General features: G+C 57.9%; 3 protein-coding genes across 30 annotated transcripts in view; all 3 read right to left on the bottom strand.

Moving 5' to 3' along the window:
* Positions 1-5,975: 5,975 nt before the first annotated feature.
* On the bottom strand, positions 5,976-9,635 carry LOC128073686 (protein MANBAL-like). Of its 2 annotated transcripts, none has more exons than XM_052668843.1 (3): positions 9,610-9,635; positions 6,958-7,152; positions 5,976-6,480 (listed from the first exon to the last, which is right to left on the bottom strand). In XM_052668843.1, the coding sequence occupies exons 2-3, from the start codon at positions 7,105-7,107 to the stop codon at positions 6,373-6,375; spliced, it is 258 nt and encodes an 85-aa protein (XP_052524803.1). In that variant the 5' UTR covers positions 7,108-7,152; positions 9,610-9,635; the 3' UTR covers positions 5,976-6,372. The 2 variants fall into 2 exon arrangements, with proteins under 2 accessions (XP_052524803.1, XP_052524802.1); XM_052668842.1 differs by lacking the exon at positions 9,610-9,635 and adding an exon at positions 7,581-7,608.
* LOC128073683 (protein MANBAL-like) lies at positions 7,600-20,324 on the bottom strand. 23 transcript variants are annotated; one of them, XR_008202822.1, is made up of 4 exons: positions 13,818-14,369; positions 13,720-13,787; positions 7,918-8,189; positions 7,600-7,887 (listed from the first exon to the last, which is right to left on the bottom strand). XR_008202822.1 is itself a non-coding variant. In XM_052668827.1 (4 exons), the coding sequence occupies exons 3-4, from the start codon at positions 12,632-12,634 to the stop codon at positions 11,900-11,902; spliced, it is 258 nt and encodes an 85-aa protein (XP_052524787.1). In that variant the 5' UTR covers positions 12,635-12,679; positions 13,108-13,414; positions 18,923-19,642; the 3' UTR covers positions 11,503-11,899. The 23 variants fall into 23 exon arrangements, 4 of the variants coding, with proteins under 4 accessions (XP_052524785.1, XP_052524787.1, XP_052524788.1 ...); XR_008202805.1 differs by lacking the exon at positions 13,720-13,787 and having other exon boundaries at positions 7,918-7,954; positions 7,986-8,320; XR_008202817.1 differs by lacking the exon at positions 13,720-13,787 and adding an exon at positions 8,291-8,320 and having other exon boundaries at positions 7,918-8,260.
* Positions 17,021-23,420, bottom strand: part of LOC128073685 (protein MANBAL-like) — a 32,704-nt gene continuing 26,304 nt past the window's right edge. For 3 of the 5 annotated variants that reach the window (XM_052668836.1, XM_052668837.1, XM_052668835.1), the window contains exons 3-5: positions 18,617-18,715; positions 17,994-18,188; positions 17,021-17,525 (exon numbers count right to left, since the gene is read on the bottom strand). In XM_052668836.1, coding sequence (XP_052524796.1) covers positions 17,418-17,525; positions 17,994-18,143 — 258 coding nt within the window. In that variant the 5' untranslated portion in view covers positions 18,144-18,188; positions 18,617-18,715 and the 3' untranslated portion in view covers positions 17,021-17,417. Of the gene's footprint in view, positions 17,526-17,993; positions 18,189-18,616; positions 18,716-20,625; positions 20,662-23,420 lie in introns of those variants that run through there. The other 2 variants (XM_052668838.1, XM_052668841.1) reach the window with 2 other exon arrangements.

Below are 23,420 nucleotides of genomic sequence, written 5' to 3'. Positions count from 1 at the left end.
ATTTTCTAGGTACCAGCATCACGCTGAGTTTAGCAGAAATTCAGTTCACAGCCTGATGCTCTGTTTCCTCAGTTTGATTTTCCACCCAGGAATGAGACCAATGCAGCTCTCTGAGCTCAACTTGAACTGCCTGCGTTCATTCACGATCATTCTTCAGTCACTGTTGTTCAGCTCTATCTACCCCTAGTGGCTCACATTAACTGATGTGGTAAGTAAATTCTTCTGCAGTCCTTGAAAGCAGGAAATACTCCAGTGCTTTGCAGAAACCACTGGAGAAGTTTTAGCTTGAACTGAAAATTCTGCTAGAGAAGGATGCTCTGCCACAAACAGAAGCATTACCAAAAGATATGGACAGCTGTTGACATCTTCTCCTGTGACTTGTAAGGCATGCAAACCTGTCTCACAGAGTATTACCAATTTAGCAATCTTGACCCAGGCTAGTATTCAAATAAATGGTGGATATAAAAGCTTTGGAAGAGACCAGTATGAAAGGAGGGGAACAGAATGCCTATCAGATTGATTTCATCACATGTGCTTCTAACAGCATGCTGCAGACACTGATCTTGCTGCCTGTTGAGATGAGGATCAACATTTATTTCCTATTTACTGTATTTGTCTAGCCAATCTTCTTTTACGGTGGAGAATTTTGATTTACATGAGTCAGCTCACAAACAGTCAGCACTGAAAGGGTGATGCTCTCAACAGCTGTAGCTGTAACTCACTGAAGGCACAGCAGACTCACATCTGCAGAACTGGGTATTTCCCGTGCCTTAGAATACAGAACCAAAGCAAGATAGATAATTAAAAAATGGCTTTTACAAAAGCACGTGTGCTAGTGCTGAATGAATCTCACTATTAGTATCAAATATCTTTGATAAAGAAAAAACCCCCACAAAACTAAGCTAAAAAGAGGGAGACTCAATTCCACAGAAATCAGAACAAGAGTCCCACCATAGCTGCAATGGGCCACGTACCTGCAGGTATTTCCTGTCTTTGTGTTGAGAACCAACTCTACAAACCTGTTCTCCATAGCAATGCACAGACTAAGAGTCTCCTAAACCAGCTATCTGCAGAAGTGTTACTGAAATCTGCACAGCCACACAGGACAAAAAACAAGGGCCATCCAATGTAATGAAGGCTGTGATAACAGAGCCACATGGCTTTGAGTTGCAGTAACAGTGAATGCTTCTTTACCCAGGCTGCAGCTGGCTGCATTATCCTCTCATAGAGCTGTCAGCTCAGTGCAGTGCCCAGATTCAGCAGCAGCAAGAATGAGGCCATGAAGAGGAGGAGAGCAGCCAAGTCTGCAGCTGGGGTCTGGGAGGAGCTCACTGAGCTCTCCCCATTTTCCAGAGCTGAAGATCTGGCTCCACGGCTTGATTTAGAAAAGGACTGGGTAATTTTTAGGACAGTTAGTCATAATTACAGCTCAGCCATCTCATATAAGATCAAGAACTAATTATCATGCTTTAGTGAGCACACCAACTGCTTGCAAAGGCAGTTTGCAGTCTTGGAAGGCTTTTGGAGTATCGCTGAAGAACTGGTTATGAAAGTTGCCTCAGAAGGACAGTCCTCCACTGGAGCCAGGATATCAGCTTAGAAACAGCCTGATCCCTGACAGCATCTCTTCTGCATTCAGTAATACTGCTCCTCTAAGCAGGTTAAACTGACCAGATAAAAGTTACTTTACAAGGGCACCTAGTTTGGAACAGAGGAAAGATGCATTTCAAAGGCTGTACTGCTGCAACAGGCAGTTTCTAAGGTAGGAATTGCATTGAATGAGAAATGTTCTGGTACCACAGCTGGGTCACAGTCACATTGTATTGTCTGCACACTGATTACATGCAGATGACATACATATATTTTTGCCACGCTCCTCTTGAAGATATTAAAGCACAACCACATTCCTGAGGCCGCTCACACGTACCCCACTCTTTTCCTCAGCAATTCCAGGTGTCTCCTTATCCCCTGCCCCGATACTCTCCTGTACAAAGAGGAAATATGGTCATCATCTTACTCATGCTGAGGGAATGCCTGCAGGGAAATTGGCATTAATCAAGCTCAGTGGAAGAATGGCAGCTATGGGATGCGATGAAATGAATGGTGGGAACTAAATGGGACAGCATTCAGGGAGTGGAAAGATTCTCGCTGCTATATATCTGAAATAAAGGTAGCTATAAGATAACAACAGAACAAGAACAGCAAAAAGCCACGAGAAATAAAGCCTGTTAATTACATAATGATCACCACACTGGAAGAGCTAGTGTCAATTTTATGTACCTTTGCTATCAGTATTCTCATAACAGCACCATACCGGATGAATGGTTTTATTAAGCAACAGCCCAGAACGTTGCTGACCTTACAGTTTTCCAGCTACCTCACGTTTCTCCCACCCGAGACTCAGAATGTTCCCATCATAACCTGCTGCTGCCCCTGTAACTCACCAGTTTGCAGGAAAACTTTCTGGAACACTTCTTCCACACACGTTGGGCTGAAACACACGGCAGGGGATTGTTCAAAGAGGTGGGTCACAAAGCTCATCGGGTCTTGCAGAATCACTTTCCTCCAGGTCCACACTCAGCTGCACATGCAGTGGGTGCCTGACATTTAAAACAGCAGACATGTGTCAGTGGCTCCAAATCTGGCACCCATGAAGATGCCCAAGGGATCAGTTGCTCTGAACAGTGATGCTCTCCACCCCAAACAACACTTCTTACAGCACAGATGGGATCTCACACAAGGTCCTTTCCTACAGAAGCTGCAAAACTGCACGAGTTCCAGGTTTGGAAGAGGAAAAAACGTACAATTTCCTGAACTCTGTGGGACAGTTGTGCTCCTGCTGGTTTCCAATTCTACTGTAGCATTTTGGGATTCAGCAACATCCCTTCTGCTTGAGCTTGGATTCAGTTCTGGCTGTTGCTCAGCCTGCATCAAGAGGTTCAGGTCCAGTTTAGGTCAACAAACACTCAAAATGGCTGTAATTCATGTCTCGTTTGGAAGACCTGGAAGTGCTTTTCTCTTCTGCTCAGCCTTGGCTTCCTGCAGATTGCAGGATATTTCTAAAGATGCTTTTCAGAGGAAAAATAAATCTAAGCCCCCTTACAGAAATCTCTTTCGCTAATAAATGTTGAGGCTGCTCTGCAAACATACATATGTCAGAGTTTTCAAAAGCCCTCTAAGGGTGAAGACAAGTCATGCAGATCTGTGTGAGTGCAGGCAGAGCAGATCGCCATCTGCAGCACTTGTCATCAGACCTCAGTGCTCAGCCTCCAGCTCACTGCCTGCACACACCTGCCACACCAAAATTCCTGCACGTTTCATCTGAAATGCTTGCATGTTATCTTGTTTAATAAAAGGATGCTGAGTTAATCCAAACTTCTCTTCACTCGTGTGTTTTCTAAGCTCATCTTCCTGCAGTCACCGCATAAGACCCAGACCTGCCCAGATGCCAGGGCAAGGCAGCTGCTGACAGCAGCGTTACCATGCAAACCCCTCACAGCTTCATGCTGTTAAAACTGCAGTGTGACATCACCTCTTCTTTTATACATACAGGATGAATTCTTCTGTCAAGCTGCCAAACCATGCTGTGAAGACCTGATTTCTACATTAATTTTAAAACAGACTGCAGAGGGTCATTAACAGAAAAAAATCCCACGAGCTTCAACGAACTTCAAAATATAATTATTTCTTACTCTAGCAAAGCATCCATGTTTGCTACAGCATGTTGCTCTTTTTTTTTTTTAACAGGAGAGGTAAACAAATATTTCTACTGCCTCATTACCGTATGATGGCAATGGCAAGTTGGTACAGAAACAGGAGATGGACACGGGGGACAGATCGCACACCAGGCGCCTTGCTCCACTGCCCGCCCGGGCTTTGCTGGCTACAGCCAGGCCCTACGGGGCCTCCTCCTTCGCACACCCCAAACACCAACACGGCTCCGCACTCGCACGGCCTTCCCTGAGAGGAAGCCGCCCCCCGACCCCGCACCACTCGCCGGCGCCGCACGCATCGCCTCCGCGTGCCGGCAGCACCGCCAGCTCCTCCGCCGAGCGCCCCTCCATGCCCCCGCACCGAGGCCCGACCCCGTTCCCAGCACACAGCCCGCTCCTCCCGGCCCCGCTCACCGGCCCGGCGCCGCCATGCCGCGCTGCCCCGGAAGTGCTCTGCGCTGCCCCGGAAGTGCTCTCCGCCGCCAGGAACCACTTCCTGCCCCGGCCCTACCAACCGCCTGCGGCGTCACGTTGCTGAGGGCGGCCCGGGGCCTGGAGGACGGGGAGGGGCAGCTGGGGGGGTCCGCTGCCGGATTCCCCTCGGGTGGCGCCGGCGGCATGCAACTTGGCTTCTTCTCCTTTTCTGCCTTTTCCCTTTTCCCCCTTTTGCTTTTCTTTGCCTTGCTTCTCTTTTCCTTTCCTTTTCTCTTTCTCTCTTCCCCTTCACATTTCCCTTTTTCTTTCCTTTCATTTCTTACTTTTTTCCCCTCCCCTCCCCTCCCCTCCCCTGCCTTCCGTTTGCTTTCTGTCCACACGCAGTCTGCACACCTCCAACGGACGTGCCTGGAGAAGATCACCTACGCAGGCAATAAATGGCTTGTGCTGTGCTTCACTGCTTTGTGCTCTTGAAAGACTCTGATTTGTTTTGCCCTTTCCTAACCCCCAAGTATCAGGAGGGCCCGGCTGCCTTTGCTGCGGAGCCTTATCACCCCGCAGTCTGAAGACTTGGGGGAAAAGCCCAGCAGCTCCGGAGCTGCCAAGGGAAGACTTCATGCCCTGGCCTTCATACAGCCCGCCTCTCCCCGCTCTGCCCTGCGCTCCTGCCATCCCCTGCAGCCCCTGTGCTGCGACAAACACGAGCGCGGCTCGGGCCCAACGCCCTCCCTGCTGCACGCCCTCTCACGGCCCCACGTGCTGCACCCACACCACTGCCCCAGCCCCGCAGCCCTCCTGCCCGCAGCGCAGCCCCACGCACCGGGCTCGGCCCCAGCCCCCAGGAGCTGATGGAGGTGACTCGGCCCCCGCTGCATCCACACCCAAACCTCACACGCACTAACCGCTCCTCAATACTCCGTTTCCCTCCTTTGCAGCCAGCTCCTTGCCTGCACGCAGCCCCACAATCCGCTCTCTCCTCTCCAGCAGTGCAGCAGGCAGGCGCGCAGGCAGGCAGGCAGCAGAAGGCAGTGCCGTGTAGCACGCTGCACCCAGTGCACCGTGCAGGCTCCTTCGTGGAAGGAGGAAGACGCCGACGCGCCAATCCAAAACGGCAGGCAGACACTCTTGACGTGCGGCCTCTGCTCTGCTCTGCTCTCCTCTCCTCTTCTCTCCTCTCTCGGGCTCCGGCTCAGCAAGGTGCCCTCGCAGCACCCAGACGCTCCACACGCGCCGCTGCCCATGACGCGCTCGAAGCCATTGCAGCTGAAGCAGCTGAAGCAGCACGGCTCGCTGCCCTCCCGCCTCACGCCTGAGCTCTGGGCCCCAGGCGCGCTCACCTGCAGCCCTCCCGCTGCCCTCTCCTCCTGCCCCACTCCCAGCGCTGCTCTTCACACCAGCCCACCCGCACTTGAACTCCTCGCGGCTCAACGGGAGCCTGACGTGCAGGCCACGGCTGCCCGCAGGTGCAGCTGGCCTTCCCAGGCCAAGCAGGAACAGTCCGTGCTACACAAGGCTGAAAAAGCCACCAGGGAAGCTTGAGTGACGAGCTCAAGGGGCTGAGTGCAGGGACACCTTTCTTCCTCGCGCGCTGCTTCCTCTCCTTTTCTTTCTCTCACTCCTCACAGAGCAAGCTGATGCTCACAGGCTTCGCTGGCAGTTACGCTTTGGCTGAAAGGCCACCGCTTGGCAAGACCAACATGGAAACGCGGGAAAAGCAGCTCCATCTCCAGGGAGGGACGTGAAGCCGGCCGCTTCATCGCCCTGCCGCTGCCAGCCCAAGCCGGGCATGTTTGGACCAGCTACTGAAAGAGGCAGCACCAGGTCTAAAAGGTTTGTTTCCCTTTTATTTGAAACTAAGGGAGTTGGGTTGCGTTTTGCAGATACGTCAACAGGCAATAAAATAGCCTGGATACCGCTCATGACCAGCGGCATGCGCTAAGTTCACCTCATCATCAACGTTCTGAAACAGCTATCGAGCTGAAGGACCCTGAAGGAACGCAGCGTCCCCAGCTCTTGCCAGACATGAAATCCCGCACAGGCAAAGTCCCATTTGTTCGCCACGCATCAGAAGCCCCTCCAGCTTCCTCAGTTCCTCTCCAATGTCCGTGCAAGGGAAAGCACGGCCACGCCACAAAACCAGACGTACAGTGCGCTGCCTTTGGAGCACCTCTCAGCAAGCATTCCCGCTGCTCCCTTTGGCCTTTGAGGCTTAGCGCTCAAGCCCTCACCGCTTCTTTTTGCTTCCCTTCTTGGCTTTCTTGCTCAGCTGTGCAGCACTTGCCTTTGGTTTCTTCGCCGTCTCCCAACTCTTAGACTCCAAGCCGTCCCAGTCCTGCAGGAATCAATTCACAAACAGTCAGGGAACTTTCTGACAATTGCCCCACAGCTCGCTTTGGCAGCTCAAGTCACCTGACTGGGCAGCTTTGGCTGCCAGTGCTGCACATGGCCTTCCTGACATCAGGGCACAACAGAAACTCCACCTCTCTCTTGTTCCCCAAAATCCCACGTAAGCTACAGTCTACAGGCCTTGCCTGCAAGGCAGTCCCTGCACAGGGGGACGCCCTGCCTGCCACTCACAGCCCACAGAAGCAGCAGCAGCAGCAGCAGCACGACGATAAGATGAGCTTGCACCTCCAGGCTCCCTGCGTGCCACCAGGAACAGCACGCACGCCCAAGGAAGGGCACAACAAACTGCCCCACTCTCAGCAATGCCGCGGCGCGCTACCGTAGGCAACGGCTCCAGCTGCTTCCCTCCCAGCCCATTTCCTCAGCATTTCTATCAACCTCTACCAAACAGAGCGCTACTTACTGTCTCTGGGCACTTGGCAACTGGCAGCATTGTGGCCCACACGCACACAAGCTGGAAAACGGCTCCAAAGAAGAGGCCGCAGCGCAGCACGTTCTCCATCAGCGTGGGCTCAGGGGTCTCAGGGGCCGAGAAATGCACTTCAGCGGCCATAGCGCAGACAGCCTGCTGCTCTGCTGCTCTCCAGGAGGCTGCTTTCTACAAGGGGGAAACGAGAGCCATCGTTCCATTCGTGCGCTCCGACGCTGTGACTTCCTGCTAGCAAAAACTCCCAGCCTGACTCACAGACGTGCTCTCAAGATAGCCTTGGTCTTCCGACCCAACCACAAGGAGGGACGCCCAACTTGCATTTCAGCCAGAGCTGAACAGGCAAGAATCAGCTTCTCCCTGAGCTTGATCGCACACGCACGACCACTGTCTCATGAACACGAACAACAACAGTATTCCTGCCATCAGCTGCACATCTGCATCTACCTGGGTACGTACGTGTTCACGGCCTTGCTGCTGCTGTGCCGGACGGCACCAAGCACGGCAAGAAAGCACGCAGAAAGCCCACCTGCTGAGCACAGGGGGAGGAGCTGGGCTCACGCCTAAGCACTGCTTACTGCAAAGGAAGGCACACCTACCCGGCAACGGCCACGCAGGACGCTCCACACACAGTCACACACTGTTCTCCTGAGGCCCAACGCAATGGCGCAGCCGCTCCCACTCTGCTCCTCGACGGTCTGCAACACAAAAGTCACAAGCTGGAAATTCAATGCATCCAAGATGCCATCGGGCCTCCGTGCTCACGGCACTCGCACTCATGTCTTCGCACCATCAATCAGGCGTGTGCTTACCGAGTGAGAGCTGCTCACTGCCACTTGACACCAGCAATCGACCCCTAACTGTCAAGTATGAACAGGAACCTATGCCTAACACTAAAAGACTACACTAACCTATGCCTAACTCTAACAAAAGAACAGGAACCTATGCCTAACTCTAAAACATGAACAATAACCTACTCCTAACACTACAACATGAACAATAACCTAATCCTAACACTAACCCTAAACTTAACGCTAAAATCAACAAGTAAACCAGGGCCGGGGACTTAACAGGGTGAAGATGGAGCTGGGGGCCCGCAGAATTGGCTCCAGAGGAGGAGCAGATGGTAACTCATGCCACCCAGCTAATGCTGGGGGCGGGGGCCGCGCAGCGGGTAAGGAGCCGAGCGCCTGGACCAGCGGCGGTGGAGGGACGGCGCCGATGCGGGGCCTGGCACGGTGGTGTGGTGCCAGGCCAGCTGTGCCGCAGGCGGATCCACCTCCATGGGCTCCTCTGCAGGTGGATCCACCTCCATGGGCTCCTCTGGAGGTGGATCCACCTCCATGGGCTCCACGGAGGTGGTCACAGCGCTGGTCCAGGCGCGATGGAAACGGACTCTCTTCTCCTTCCTCCTCCGCTTGATGGTCAAGGCGGCCCCCCTCCTCCTCTTCGCTACTGGGGCCCCCAGCTCTCCCTTCCGATGGGAAATTGGGCAAGCTTCGCCCCTCGCTCTCTTTGCTGCTGACATGGCTGCCAGAGCTCTCAGAGGCGAGTGCGTTGGCCGGGGCAGCGGTGACCAAGGTGACGGCTGTGACGCGGCCAAGGTTCTAAAATGGCAGCCGCACTGCTGGCAATGGCGTTCCACATAGCATGAGGAGGGGGCTGGAGGACAGGGCACGGGACGGCAGCTAGAAGGCGCTCCCTGTGCCCAGCGGGCAGCCCTTCTCTCCGGCAAGCAAGAGGCCACAGAGGAGCCGGCCCCGAGAAAAGGGCCCTCGGCCTCCTTCATCCTCTCCCTGCTTCCACACGGCAATCTGTTGCGGCTGGCACACGCAGCACACAGCGCCATGTTCAGGGGCCTCCCCAGCCCAGCGCCAACAACAGCAGGCTCCACAGCGCACCTCACCACGCCTGCCTCCTGGCACACACCAGCTCCGCTTTCCACCTTAGCATCCAGCGCCTCGTCTTGCGCCTCACGGCTGGGGATTCAACCATTCCCTACCATCAATACGGCCAGCTGCATTTTCATTACAATCACTCTCACTCCATTCCACAGCCGCGCACAATGCTGCCACACACACGGGGCCACCCTGGCTCACCCATGCTTCGCGGGGACCCACACAACAGCATGAGCAAAGCGGGCAGAAACGTGCCGTGCTCCTGACTGATGGCAGTCTTACAATCTCCCTCTCCCTCCCCCCACTCTACTAAGGCAGCAGTTCTCCCAAGCAACAAACACAATCACACACAACTGCAGCCCTGGCTCGGCCCAAGAAGGGACGTCCACAGGAAGCACATCTTCACAAACCTTCTGCCAGCTCCGCACCCTCCGGCCAACACAGCACCCACGCGCCTTGCTCCACTGCCCGCCCGGGCTTTGCTGGCTACAGCCAGGCCCTACGGGGCCTCCTCCTTCGCACACCCCAAACACCAACACGGCTCCGCACTCGCACGGCCTTCCCTGAGAGGAAGCCGCCCCCCGACCCCGCACCACTCGCCGGCGCCGCACGCATCGCCTCCGCGTGCCGGCAGCACCGCCAGCTCCTCCGCCGAGCGCCCCTCCATGCCCCCGCACCGAGGCCCGACCCCGTTCCCAGCACACAGCCCGCTCCTCCCGGCCCCGCTCACCGGCCCGGCGCCGCCATGCCGCGCTGCCCCGGAAGTGCTCTGCGCTGCCCCGGAAGTGCTCTCCGCCGCCAGGAACCACTTCCTGCCCCGGCCCTACCAACCGCCTGCGGCGTCACGTTGCTGAGGGCGGCCCGGGGCCTGGAGGACGGGGAGGGGCAGCTGGGGGGGTCCGCTGCCGGATTCCCCTCGGGTGGCGCCGGCGGCATGCAACTTGGCTTCTTCTCCTTTTCTGCCTTTTCCCTTTTCCCCCTTTTGCTTTTCTTTGCCTTGCTTCTCTTTTCCTTTCCTTTTCTCTTTCTCTCTTCCCCTTCACATTTCCCTTTTTCTTTCCTTTCATTTCTTACTTTTTTCCCCTCCCCTCCCCTCCCCTCCCCTCCCCTCCCCTCCCCTCCCCTCCCCTCCCCTCCCCTCCCCCCCCCTGCCTTCCGTTTGCTTTCTGTCCACACGCAGTCTGCACACCTCCAACGGACGTGCCTGGAGAAGATCACCTACGCAGGCAATAAATGGCTTGTGCTGTGCTTCACTGCTTTGTGCTCTTGAAAGACTCTGATTTGTTTTGCCCTTTCCTAACCCCCAAGTATCAGGAGGGCCCGGCTGCCTTTGCTGCGGAGCCTTATCACCCCGCAGTCTGAAGACTTGGGGGAAAAGCCCAGCAGCTCCGGAGCTGCCAAGGGAAGACTTCATGCCCTGGCCTTCATACAGCCCGCCTCTCCCCGCTCTGCCCTGCGCTCCTGCCATCCCCTGCAGCCCCTGTGCTGCGACAAACACGAGCGCGGCTCGGGCCCAACGCCCTCCCTGCTGCACGCCCTCTCACGGCCCCACGTGCTGCACCCACACCACTGCCCCAGCCCCGCAGCCCTCCTGCCCGCAGCGCAGCCCCACGCACCGGGCTCGGCCCCAGCCCCCAGGAGCTGATGGAGGTGACTCGGCCCCCGCTGCATCCACACCCAAACCTCACACGCACTAACCGCTCCTCAATACTCCGTTTCCCTCCTTTGCAGCCAGCTCCTTGGCTGCACGCAGCCCCACAATCCGCTCTCTCCTCTCCAGCAGTGCAGCAGGCAGGCGCGCAGGCAGGCAGGCAGCAGAAGGCAGTGCCGTGTAGCACGCTGCACCCAGTGCACCGTGCAGGCTCCTGCGTGGAAGGAGGAAGACGCCGACGCGCCAATCCAAAACGGCAGGCAGACACTCTTGACGTGCGGCCTCTGCTCTGCTCTGCTCTCCTCTCCTCTTCTCTCCTCTCTCGGGCTCCGGCTCAGCAAGGTGCCCTCGCAGCACCCAGACGCTCCACACGCGCCGCTGCCCATGACGCGCTCGAAGCCATTGCAGCTGAAGCAGCTGAAGCAGCACGGCTCGCTGCCCTCCCGCCTCACGCCTGAGCTCTGGGCCCCAGGCGCGCTCACCTGCAGCCCTCCCGCTGCCCTCTCCTCCTGCCCCACTCCCAGCGCTGCTCTTCACACCAGCCCACCCGCACTTGAACTCCTCGCGGCTCAACGGGAGCCTGACGTGCAGGCCACGGCTGCCCGCAGGTGCAGCTGGCCTTCCCAGGCCAAGCAGGAACAGTCCGTGCTACACAAGGCTGAAAAAGCCACCAGGGAAGCTTGAGTGACGAGCTCAAGGGGCTGAGTGCAGGGACACCTTTCTTCCTCGCGCGCTGCTTCCTCTCCTTTTCTTTCTCTCACTCCTCACAGAGCAAGCTGATGCTCACAGGCTTCGCTGGCAGTTACGCTTTGGCTGAAAGGCCACCGCTTGGCAAGACCAACATGGAAACGCGGGAAAAGCAGCTCCATCTCCAGGGAGGGACGTGAAGCCGGCCGCTTCATCGCCCTGCCGCTGCCAGCCCAAGCCGGGCATGTTTGGACCAGCTACTGAAAGAGGCAGCACCAGGTCTAAAAGGTTTGTTTCCCTTTTATTTGAAACTAAGGGAGTTGGGTTGCGTTTTGCAGATACGTCAACAGGCAATAAAATAGCCTGGATACCGCTCATGACCAGCGGCATGCGCTAAGTTCACCTCATCATCAACGTTCTGAAACAGCTATCGAGCTGAAGGACCCTGAAGGAACGCAGCGTCCCCAGCTCTTGCCAGACATGAAATCCCGCACAGGCAAAGTCCCATTTGTTCGCCACGCATCAGAAGCCCCTCCAGCTTCCTCAGTTCCTCTCCAATGTCCGTGCAAGGGAAAGCACGGCCACGCCACAAAACCAGACGTACAGTGCGCTGCCTTTGGAGCACCTCTCAGCAAGCATTCCCGCTGCTCCCTTTGGCCTTTGAGGCTTAGCGCTCAAGCCCTCACCGCTTCTTTTTGCTTCCCTTCTTGGCTTTCTTGCTCAGCTGTGCAGCACTTGCCTTTGGTTTCTTCGCCGTCTCCCAGGTCTTAGACTCCAAGCCGTCCCAGTCCTGCAGGAATCAATTCACAAACAGTCAGGGAACTTTCTGACAATTGCCCCACAGCTCGCTTTGGCAGCTCAAGTCACCTGACTGGGCAGCTTTGGCTGCCAGTGCTGCACATGGCCTTCCTGACATCAGGGCACAACAGAAACTCCATCTCTCTCTTGTTCCCCAAAATCCCACGTAAGCTACAGTCTACAGGCCTTGCCTGCAAGGCAGTCCCTGCACAGGGGGACGCCCTGCCTGCCACTCACAGCCCACAGAAGCAGCAGCAGCAGCAGCAGCACGACGATAAGATGAGCTTGCACCTCCAGGCTCCCTGCGTGCCACCAGGAACAGCACGCACGCCCAAGGAAGGGCACAACAAACTGCCCCACTCTCAGCAATGCCGCGGCGCGCTACCGTAGGCAACGGCTCCAGCTGCTTCCCTCCCAGCCCATTTCCTCAGCATTTCTATCAACCTCTACCAAACAGAGCGCTACTTACTGTCTCTGGGCACTTGGCAACTGGCAGCATTGTGGCCCACACGCACACAAGCTGGAAAACGGCTCCAAAGAAGAGGCCGCAGCGCAGCACGTTCTCCATCAGCGTGGGCTCAGGGGTCTCAGGGGCCGAGAAATGCACTTCAGCGGCCATAGCGCAGACAGCCTGCTGCTCTGCTGCTCTCCAGGAGGCTGCTTTCTACAAGGGGGAAACGAGAGCCATCGTTCCATTCGTGCGCTCCGACGCTGTGACTTCCTGCTAGCAAAAACTCCCAGCCTGACTCACAGACGTGCTCTCAAGATAGCCTTGGTCTTCCGACCCAACCACAAGGAGGGACGCCCAACTTGCATTTCAGCCAGAGCTGAACAGGCAAGAATCAGCTTCTCCCTGAGCTTGATCGCACACGCACGACCACTGTCTCATGAACACGAACAACAACAGTATTCCTGCCATCAGCTGCACATCTGCATCTACCTGGGTACGTACGTGTTCACGGCCTTGCTGCTGCTGTGCCGGACGGCACCAAGCACGGCAAGAAAGCACGCAGAAAGCCCACCTGCTGAGCACAGGGGGAGGAGCTGGGCTCACGCCTAAGCACTGCTTACTGCAAAGGAAGGCACACCTACCCGGCAACGGCCACGCAGGACGCTCGACACACAGTCACACACTGTTCTCCTGAGGCCCAACGCAATGGCGCAGCCGCTCCCACTCTGCTCCTCGACGGTCTGCAACACAAAAGTCACAAGCTGGAAATTCAATGCATCCAAGATGCCATCGGGCCTCCGTGCTCACGGCACTCGCACTCATGTCTTCGCACCATCAATCAGGCGTGTGCTTACCGAGTGAGAGCTGCTCACTGCCACTTGACACCAGCAATCGACCCCTAACTGTCAAGTATGAACAGGAACCTATGCCTAACACTAAAAGACTACACTAACCTATGCCTAACTCTAACAAAAGAACAGGAACCTATGCCTAACTCTAAAACATGAACAATAACCTACTCCTAACACTACAACATGAACAATAACCTAATCCTAACACTAACCCTAAACTTAACGCTAAAATCAACAAGTAAACCAGGGCCGGGGACTTAACAGGGTGAAGATGGAGCTGGGGGCCCGCAGAATTGGCTCCAGAGGAGGAGCAGATGGTAACTCATGCCACCCAGCTAATGCTGGGGGCGGGGGCCGCGCAGCGGGTAAGGAGCCGAGCGCCTGGACCAGCGGCGGTGGAGGGACGGCGCCGATGCGGGGCCTGGCACGGTGGTGTGGTGCCAGGCCAGCTGTGCCGCAGGCGGATCCACCTCCATGGGCTCCTCTGCAGGTGGATCCACCTCCATGGGCTCCTCTGGAGGTGGATCCACCTCCATGGGCTCCACGGAGGTGGTCACAGCGCTGGTCCAGGCGCGATGGAAACGGACTCTCTTCTCCTTCCTCCTCCGCTTGATGGTCAAGGCGGCCCCCCTCCTCCTCTTCGCTACTGGGGCCCCCAGCTCTCCCTTCCGATGGGAAATTGGGCAAGCTTCGCCCCTCGCTCTCTTTGCTGCTGCCATGGCTGCCAGAGCTCTCAGAGGCGAGTGCGTTGGCCGGGGCAGCGGTGACCAAGGTGACGGCTGTGACGCGGCCAAGGTTCTAAAATGGCAGCCGCACTGCTGGCAATGGCGTTCCACATAGCATGAGGAGGGGGCTGGAGGACAGGGCACGGGACGGCAGCTAGAAGGCGCTCCCTGTGCCCAGCGGGCAGCCCTTCTCTCCGGCAAGCAAGAGGCCACAGAGGAGCCGGCCCCGAGAAAAGGGCCCTCGGCCTCCTTCATCCTCTCCCTGCTTCCACACGGCAATCTGTTGCGGCTGGCACACGCAGCACACAGCGCCATGTTCAGGGGCCTCCCCAGCCCAGCGCCAACAACAGCAGGCTCCACAGCGCACCTCACCACGCCTGCCTCCTGGCACACACCAGCTCCGCTTTCCACCTTAGCATCCAGCGCCTCGTCTTGCGCCTCACGGCTGGGGATTCAACCATTCCCTACCATCAATACGGCCAGCTGCATTTTCATTACAATCACTCTCACTCCTTTCCACAGCCGCGCACAATGCTGCCACACACACGGGGCCACCCTGGCTCACCCATGCTTCGCGGGGACCCACACAACAGCATGAGCAAAGCGGGCAGAAACGTGCCGTGCTCCTGACTGATGGCAGTCTTACAATCTCCCTCTCCCTCCCCCCACTCTACTAAGGCAGCAGTTCTCCCAAGCAACAAACACAATCACACACAACTGCAGCCCTGGCTCGGCCCAAGAAGGGACGTCCACAGGAAGCACATCTTCACAAACCTTCTGCCAGCTCCGCACCCTCCGGCCAACACAGCACCCACGCGCCTTGCTCCACTGCCCGCCCGGGCTTTGCTGGCTACAGCCAGGCCCTACGGGGCCTCCTCCTTCGCACACCCCAAACACCAACACGGCTCCGCACTCGCACGGCCTTCCCTGAGAGGAAGCCGCCCCCCGACCCCGCACCACTCGCCGGCGCCGCACGCATCGCCTCCGCGTGCCGGCAGCACCGCCAGCTCCTCCGCCGAGCGCCCCTCCATGCCCCCGCACCGAGGCCCGACCCCGTTCCCAGCACACAGCCCGCTCCTCCCGGCCCCGCTCACCGGCCCGGCGCCGCCATGCCGCGCTGCCCCGGAAGTGCTCTGCGCTGCCCCGGAAGTGCTCTCCGCCGCCAGGAACCACTTCCTGCCCCGGCCCTACCAACCGCCTGCGGCGTCACGTTGCTGAGGGCGGCCCGGGGCCTGGAGGACGGGGAGGGGCAGCTGGGGGGGTCCGCTGCCGGATTCCCCTCGGGTGGCGCCGGCGGCATGCAACTTGGCTGCTTCTCCTTTTCTGCCTTTTCCCTTTTCCCCCTTTTGCTTTCCTTTGCCTTTCTTTTCTTTGCCTTGCTTCTCTTTTCCTTTCCTTTTCTCTTTCTCTCTTCCCCTTCACATTTCCCTTTTTCTTTCCTTTCATTTCTTACTTTTTTCCCCTCCCCTCCCCTCCCCTCCCCTTCCCTCCCCCTCCCCTCCCCTGCCTTCCGTTTGCTTTCTGTCCACACGCAGTCTGCACACCTCCAACGGACGTGCCTGGAGAAGATCACCTACGCAGGCAATAAATGGCTTGTGCTGTGCTTCACTGCTTTGTGCTCTTGAAAGACTCTGATTTGTTTTGCCCTTTCCTAACCCCCAAGTATCAGGAGGGCCCGGCTGCCTTTGCTGCGGAGCCTTATCAGCCCGCAGTCTGAAGACTTGGGGGAAAAGCCCAGCAGCTCCGGAGCTGCCAAGGGAAGACTTCATGCCCTGGCCTTCATACAGCCCGCCTCTCCCCGCTCTGCCCTGCGCTCCTGCCATCCCCTGCAGCCCCTGTGCTGCGACAAACACGAGCGCGGCTCGGGCCCAACGCCCTCCCTGCTGCACGCCCTCTCACGGCCCCACGTGCTGCACCCACACCACTGCCCCAGCCCCGCAGCCCTCCTGCCCGCAGCGCAGCCCCACGCACCGGGCTCGGCCCCAGCCCCCAGGAGCTGATGGAGGTGACTCGGCCCCCGCTGCATCCACACCCAAACCTCACACGCACTAACCGCTCCTCAATACTCCGTTTCCCTCCTTTGCAGCCAGCTCCTTGGCTGCACGCAGCCCCACAATCCGCTCTCTCCTCTCCAGCAGTGCAGCAGGCAGGCGCGCAGGCAGGCAGGCAGCAGAAGGCAGTGCCGTGTAGCACGCTGCACCCAGTGCACCGTGCAGGCTCCTTCGTGGAAGGAGGAAGACGCCGACGCGCCAATCCAAAACGGCAGGCAGACACTCTTGACGTGCGGCCTCTGCTCTGCTCTGCTCTCCTCTCCTCTTCTCTCCTCTCTCGGGCTCCGGCTCAGCAAGGTGCCCTCGCAGCACCCAGACGCTCCACACGCGCCGCTGCCCATGACGCGCTCGAAGCCATTGCAGCTGAAGCAGCTGAAGCAGCACGGCTCGCTGCCCTCCCGCCTCACGCCTGAGCTCTGGGCCCCAGGCGCGCTCACCTGCAGCCCTCCCGCTGCCCTCTCCTCCTGCCCCACTCCCAGCGCTGCTCTTCACACCAGCCCACCCGCACTTGAACTCCTCGCGGCTCAACGGGAGCCTGACGTGCAGGCCACGGCTGCCCGCAGGTGCAGCTGGCCTTCCCAGGCCAAGCAGGAACAGTCCGTGCTACACAAGGCTGAAAAAGCCACCAGGGAAGCTTGAGGGACGAGCTCAAGGGGCTGAGTGCAGGGACACCTTTCTTCCTCGCGCGCTGCTTCCTCTCCTTTTCTTTCTCTCACTCCTCACAGAGCAAGCTGATGCTCACAGGCTTCGCTGGCAGTTACGCTTTGGCTGAAAGGCCACCGCTTGGCAAGACCAACATGGAAACGCGGGAAAAGCAGCTCCATCTCCAGGGAGGGACGTGAAGCCGGCCGCTTCATCGCCCTGCCGCTGCCAGCCCAAGCCGGGCATGTTTGGACCAGCTACTGAAAGAGGCAGCACCAGGTCTAAAAGGTTTGTTTCCCTTTTATTTGAAACTAAGGGAGTTGGGTTGCGTTTTGCAGATACGTCAACAGGCAATAAAATAGCCTGGATACCGCTCATGACCAGCGGCATGCGCTAAGTTCACCTCATCATCAACGTTCTGAAACAGCTATCGAGCTGAAGGACCCTGAAGGAACGCAGCGTCCCCAGCTCTTGCCAGACATGAAATCCCGCACAGGCAAAGTCCCATTTGTTCGCCACGCATCAGAAGCCCCTCCAGCTTCCTCAGTTCCTCTCCAATGTCCGTGCAAGGGAAAGCACGGCCACGCCACAAAACCAGACGTACAGTGCGCTGCCTTTGGAGCACCTCTCAGCAAGCATTCCCGCTGCTTCCTTTGGCCTTTGAGGCTTAGCGCTCAAGCCCTCACCGCTTCTTTTTGCTTCCCTTCTTGGCTTTCTTGCTCAGCTGTGCAGCACTTGCCTTTGGTTTCTTCGCCGTCTCCCAGGTCTTAGACTCCAAGCCGTCCCAGTCCTGCAGGAATCAATTCACAAACAGTCAGGGAACTTTCTGACAATTGCCCCACAGCTCGCTTTGGCAGCTCAAGTCACCTGACTGGGCAGCTTTGGCTGCCAGTGCTGCACATTGCCTTCCTGACATCAGGGCACAACAGAAACTCCATCTCTCTCTTGTTCCCCAAAATCCCACGTAAGCTACAGTCTACAGGCCTTGCCTGCAAGGCAGTCCCTGCACAGGGGGACGCCCTGCCTGCCACTCACAGCCCACAGAAGCAGCAGCAGCACGACGATAAGATGAGCTTGCACCTCCAGGCTCCCTGCGTGCCACCAGGAACAGCACGCACGCCCAAGGAAGGGCACAACAAACTGCCCCACTCTCAGCAATGCCGCGGCGCGCTACCGTAGGCAACGGCTCCAGCTGCTTCCCTCCCAGCCCATTTCCTCAGCATTTCTATCAACCTCTACCAAACAGAGCGCTACTTACTGTCTCTGGGCACTTGGCAACTGGCAGCATTGTGGCCCACACGCACACAAGCTGGAAAACGGCTCCAAAGAAGAGGCCGCAGCGCAGCACGTTCTCCATCAGCGTGGGCTCAGGGGTCTCAGGGGCCGAGAAATGCACTTCAGCGGCCATAGCGCAGACAGCCTGCTGCTCTGCTGCTCTCCAGGAGGCTGCTTTCTACAAGGGGGAAACGAGAGCCATCGTTCCATTCGTGCGCTCCGACGCTGTGACTTCCTGCTAGCAAAAACTCCCAGCCTGACTCACAGACGTGCTCTCAAGATAGCCTTGGTCTTCCGACCCAACCACAAGGAGGGACGCCCAACTTGCATTTCAGCCAGAGCTGAACAGGCAAGAATCAGCTTCTCCCTGAGCTTGATCGCACACGCACGACCACTGTCTCATGAACACGAACAACAACAGTATTCCTGCCATCAGCTGCACATCTGCATCTACCTGGGTACGTACGTGTTCACGGCCTTGCTGCTGCTGTGCCGGACGGCACCAAGCACGGCAAGAAAGCACGCAGAAAGCCCACCTGCTGAGCACAGGGGGAGGAGCTGGGCTCACGCCTAAGCACTGCTTACTGCAAAGGAAGGCACACCTACCCGGCAACGGCCACGCAGGACGCTCGACACACAGTCACACACTGTTCTCCTGAGGCCCAACGCAATGGCGCAGCCGCTCCCACTCTGCTCCTCGACGGTCTGCAACACAAAAGTCACAAGCTGGAAATTCAATGCATCCAAGATGCCATCGGGCCTCCGTGCTCACGGCACTCGCACTCATGTCTTCGCACCATCAATCAGGCGTGTGCTTACCGAGTGAGAGCTGCTCACTGCCACTTGACACCAGCAATCGACCCCTAACTGTCAAGTATGAACAGGAACCTATGCCTAACACTAAAAGACTACACTAACCTATGCCTAACTCTAACAAAAGAACAGGAACCTATGCCTAACTCTAAAACATGAACAATAACCTACTCCTAACACTACAACATGAACAATAACCTAATCCTAACACTAACCCTAAACTTAACGCTAAAATCAACAAGTAAACCAGGGCCGGGGACTTAACAGGGTGAAGATGGAGCTGGGGGCCCGCAGAATTGGCTCCAGAGGAGGAGCAGATGGTAACTCATGCCACCCAGCTAATGCTGGGGGCGGGGGCCGCGCAGCGGGTAAGGAGCCGAGCGCCTGGACCAGCGGCGGTGGAGGGACGGCGCCGATGCGGGGCCTGGCACGGTGGTGTGGTGCCAGGCCAGCTGTGCCGCAGGCGGATCCACCTCCATGGGCTCCTCTGCAGGTGGATCCACCTCCATGGGCTCCTCTGGAGGTGGATCCACCTCCATGGGCTCCACGGAGGTGGTCACAGCGCTGGTCCAGGCGCGATGGAAACGGACTCTCTTCTCCTTCCTCCTCCGCTTGATGGTCAAGGCGGCCCCCCTCCTCCTCTTCGCTACTGGGGCCCCCAGCTCTCCCTTCCGATGGGAAATTGGGCAAGCTTCGCCCCTCGCTCTCTTTGCTGCTGACATGGCTGCCAGAGCTCTCAGAGGCGAGTGCGTTGGCCGGGGCAGCGGTGACCAAGGTGACGGCTGTGACGCGGCCAAGGTTCTAAAATGGCGGCCGCACTGCTGGCAATGGCGTTCCACATAGCATGAGGAGGGGGCGGCAGCTAGAAGGCGCTCCCTGTGCCCAGCGGGCAGCCCTTCTCTCCGGCAAGCAAGAGGCCACAGAGGAGCCGGCCCCGAGAAAAGGGCCCTCGGCCTCCTTCATCCTCTCCCTTCTTCCACACGGCAATCTGTTGCGGCTGGCACACGCAGCACACAGTGCCATGTTCAGGGGCCTCCCGAGCCCAGCGCCAACAACAGCAGGCTCCACAGCGCACCTCACCACGCCTGCCTCCTGGCACACACCAGCTCCGCTTTCCACCTTAGCATCCAGCGCCTCGTCTTGCGCCTCACGGCTGGGGATTCAACCATTCCCTACCATCAATACGGCCAGCTGCATTTTCATTACAATCACTCTCACTCCATTCCACAGCCGCGCACAATGCTGCCACACACACGGGGCCACCCTGGCTCACCCATGCTTCGCGGGGACCCACACAACAGCATGAGCAAAGCGGGCAGAAACGTGCCGTGCTCCTGACTGATGGCAGTCTTACAATCTCCCTCTCCCTCCCCCCACTCTACTAAGGCAGCAGTTCTCCCAAGCAACAAACACAATCACACACAACTGCAGCCCTGGCTCGGCCCAAGAAGGGACGTCCACAGGAAGCACATCTTCACAAACCTTCTGCCAGCTCCGCACCCTCCGGCCAACACAGCACCCACGCGCCTTGCTCCACTGCCCGCCCGGGCTTTGCTGGCTACAGCCAGGCCCTACGGGGCCTCCTCCTTCGCACACCCCAAACACCAACACGGCTCCGCACTCGCACGGCCTTCCCTGAGAGGAAGCCGCCCCCCGACCCCGCACCACTCGCCGGCGCCGCACGCATCGCCTCCGCGTGCCGGCAGCACCGCCAGCTCCTCCGCCGAGCGCCCCTCCATGCCCCCGCACCGAGGCCCGACCCCGTTCCCAGCACACAGCCCGCTCCTCCCGGCCCCGCTCACCGGCCCGGCGCCGCCATGCCGCGCTGCCCCGGAAGTGCTCTGCGCTGCCCCGGAAGTGCTCTCCGCCGCCAGGAACCACTTCCTGCCCCGGCCCTACCAACCGCCTGCGGCGTCACGTTGCTGAGGGCGGCCCGGGGCCTGGAGGACGGGGAGGGGCAGCTGGGGGGGTCCGCTGCCGGATTCCCCTCGGGTGGCGCCGGCGGCATGCAACTTGGCTGCTTCTCCTTTTCTGCCTTTTCCCTTTTCCCCCTTTTGCTTTCCTTTGCCTTGCTTTTCTTTGCCTTGCTTCTCTTTTCCTTTCCTTTTCTCTTTCTCTCTTCCCCTTCACATTTCCCTTTTTCTTTCCTTTCATTTCTTACTTTTTTCCCCTCCCCTCCCCTTCCCTCCCCTGCCTTCCGTTTGCTTTCTGTCCACACTCAGTCTGCACACCTCCAATGGACGTGCCTGGAGAAGATCACCTACGCAGGCAATAAATGGCTTGTGCTGTGCTTCACTGCTTTGTGCTCTTGAAAGACTCTGATTTGTTTTGCCCTTTCCTAACCCCCAAGTATCAGGATGGCCCGGCTGCCTTTGCTGCGGAGCCTTATCAGCCCGCAGTCTGAAGACTTGGGGGAAAAGCCCAGCAGCTCCGGAGCTGCCAAGGGAAGACTTCATGCCCTGGCCTTCATACAGCCCGCCTCTCCCCGCTCTGCCCTGCGCTCCTGCCATCCCCTGCAGCCCCTGTGCTGCGACAAACACGAGCGCGGCTCGGGCCCAACGCCCTCCCTGCTGCACGCCCTCTCACGGCCCCACGTGCTGCACCCACACCACTGCCCCAGCCCCGCAGCCCTCCTGCCCGCAGCGCAGCCCCACGCACCGGGCTCGGCCCCAGCCCCCAGCAGCTGATGGAGGTGACTCGGCCCCCGCTGCATCCACACCCAAACCTCACACGCACTAACCGCTCCTCAATACTCCGTTTCCCTCCTTTGCAGCCAGCTCCTTGCCTGCACGCAGCCCCACAATCCGCTCTCTCCTCTCCAGCAGTGCAGCAGGCAGGCGCGCAGGCAGGCAGGCAGCAGAAGGCAGTGCCGTGTAGCACGCTGCACCCAGTGCACCGTGCAGGCTCCTTCGTGGAAGGAGGAAGACGCCGACGCGCCAATCCAAAACGGCAGGCAGACACTCTTGACGTGCGGCCTCTGCTCTGCTCTGCTCTCCTCTCCTCTTCTCTCCTCTCTCGGGCTCCGGCTCAGCAAGGTGCCCTCGCAGCACCCAGACGCTCCACACGCGCCGCTGCCCATGACGCGCTCGAAGCCATTGCAGCTGAAGCAGCTGAAGCAGCACGGCTCGCTGCCCTCCCGCCTCACGCCTGAGCTCTGGGCCCCAGGCGCGCTCACCTGCAGCCCTCCCGCTGCCCTCTCCTCCTGCCCCACTCCCAGCGCTGCTCTTCACACCAGCCCACCCGCACTTGAACTCCTCGCGGCTCAACGGGAGCCTGACGTGCAGGCCACGGCTGCCCGCAGGTGCAGCTGGCCTTCCCAGGCCAAGCAGGAACAGTCCGTGCTACACAAGGCTGAAAAAGCCACCAGGGAAGCTTGAGTGACGAGCTCAAGGGGCTGAGTGCAGGGACACCTTTCTTCCTCGCGCGCTGCTTCCTCTCCTTTTCTTTCTCTCACTCCTCACAGAGCAAGCTGATGCTCACAGGCTTCGCTGGCAGTTACGCTTTGGCTGAAAGGCCACCGCTTGGCAAGACCAACATGGAAACGCGGGAAAAGCAGCTCCATCTCCAGGGAGGGACGTGAAGCCGGCCGCTTCATCGCCCTGCCGCTGCCAGCCCAAGCCAGGCATGTTTGGACCAGCTACTGAAAGAGGCAGCACCAGGTCTAAAAGGTTTGTTTCCCTTTTATTTGAAACTAAGGGAGTTGGGTTGCGTTTTGCAGATACGTCAACAGGCAATAAAATAGCCTGGATACCGCTCATGACCAGCGGCATGCGCTAAGTTCACCTCATCATCAACGTTCTGAAACAGCTATCGAGCTGAAGGACCCTGAAGGAACGCAGCGTCCCCAGCTCTTGCCAGACATGAAATCCCGCACAGGCAAAGTCCCATTTGTTCGCCACGCATCAGAAGCCCCTCCAGCTTCCTCAGTTCCTCTCCAATGTCCGTGCAAGGGAAAGCACGGCCACGCCACAAAACCAGACGTACAGTGCGCTGCCTTTGGAGCACCTCTCAGCAAGCATTCCCGCTGCTCCCTTTGGCCTTTGAGGCTTATTGCTCAAGCCCTCACCGCTTCTTTTTGCTTCCCTTCTTGGCTTTCTTGCTCAGCTGTGCAGCACTTGCCTTTGGTTTCTTCGCCGTCTCCCAGGTCTTAGACTCCAAGCCGTCCGAGTCCTGCAGGAATGAATTCACAGTCAGGGAACTTTCTGACAATTGCCCTGTTTTTCCCATTACATCTGGGCTTATCTCACAGAAATCCCTGTTTTTGACCTTAAATATGGGGTTTTTCCCCTTCAGTATGGCTTTTTCTGACAGAAATCCCTGTTTTCCCCTTTAAATCTGGGTTTATTTCCCCTTAAATACGGCTTTTCCTGCTAGAAATCCCTGGTTTTCTCTTTCAATCTGGGCTTTTTCCCATTAAGTATAGATTTTTCTGCCAGAAATCCTCGTTTTTACTCTTAAACCTTAGGTTTTTACCAGTACATATCGCTTTTCCTCCTAGAAATCCCTGTTTTGCCCCTTAAATCTGGGGTTATCTCACAGAAATTCCTGCTTTTCTATTAAATCTGCAGTTTTTGCCCTTAAATATGGCATTTTCTCC

The sequence above is a fragment of the Tympanuchus pallidicinctus genome, unplaced genomic scaffold (genome assembly GCF_026119805.1).
Source record: "Tympanuchus pallidicinctus isolate F22 unplaced genomic scaffold, pur_lepc_1.0 scaffold8, whole genome shotgun sequence".
In the NCBI taxonomy this organism is placed as follows: Eukaryota; Metazoa; Chordata; class Aves; order Galliformes; family Phasianidae; genus Tympanuchus; species Tympanuchus pallidicinctus.
Note: the sequence above shows the minus strand (reverse complement) of the source record. Positions and strands in the feature narration are given on the sequence as shown.

Bases quoted from the DNA above. Each gene is read 5' to 3' on its own strand.
- LOC128073683 (XM_052668825.1), bottom strand. From the start codon at position 14,357: ATGGCGCTGTGTGCTGCGTGTGCCAGCCGCAACAGATTGCCGTGTGGA. The intron at 8,321-13,817 runs GTGGATCCACCT...GAGCCCATGGAG, and splicing joins CTCCAGAGGAGCCCATGGAG to GTGGATCCACCTCCAGAGGA.
- LOC128073686 (XM_052668843.1), bottom strand. From the start codon at position 7,107: ATGGCCGCTGAAGTGCATTTCTCGGCCCCTGAGACCCCTGAGCCCACG. The intron at 6,481-6,957 runs GTAAGTAGCGCT...TGATTCCTGCAG, and splicing joins TTGCCAAGTGCCCAGAGACA to GACTGGGACGGCTTGGAGTC.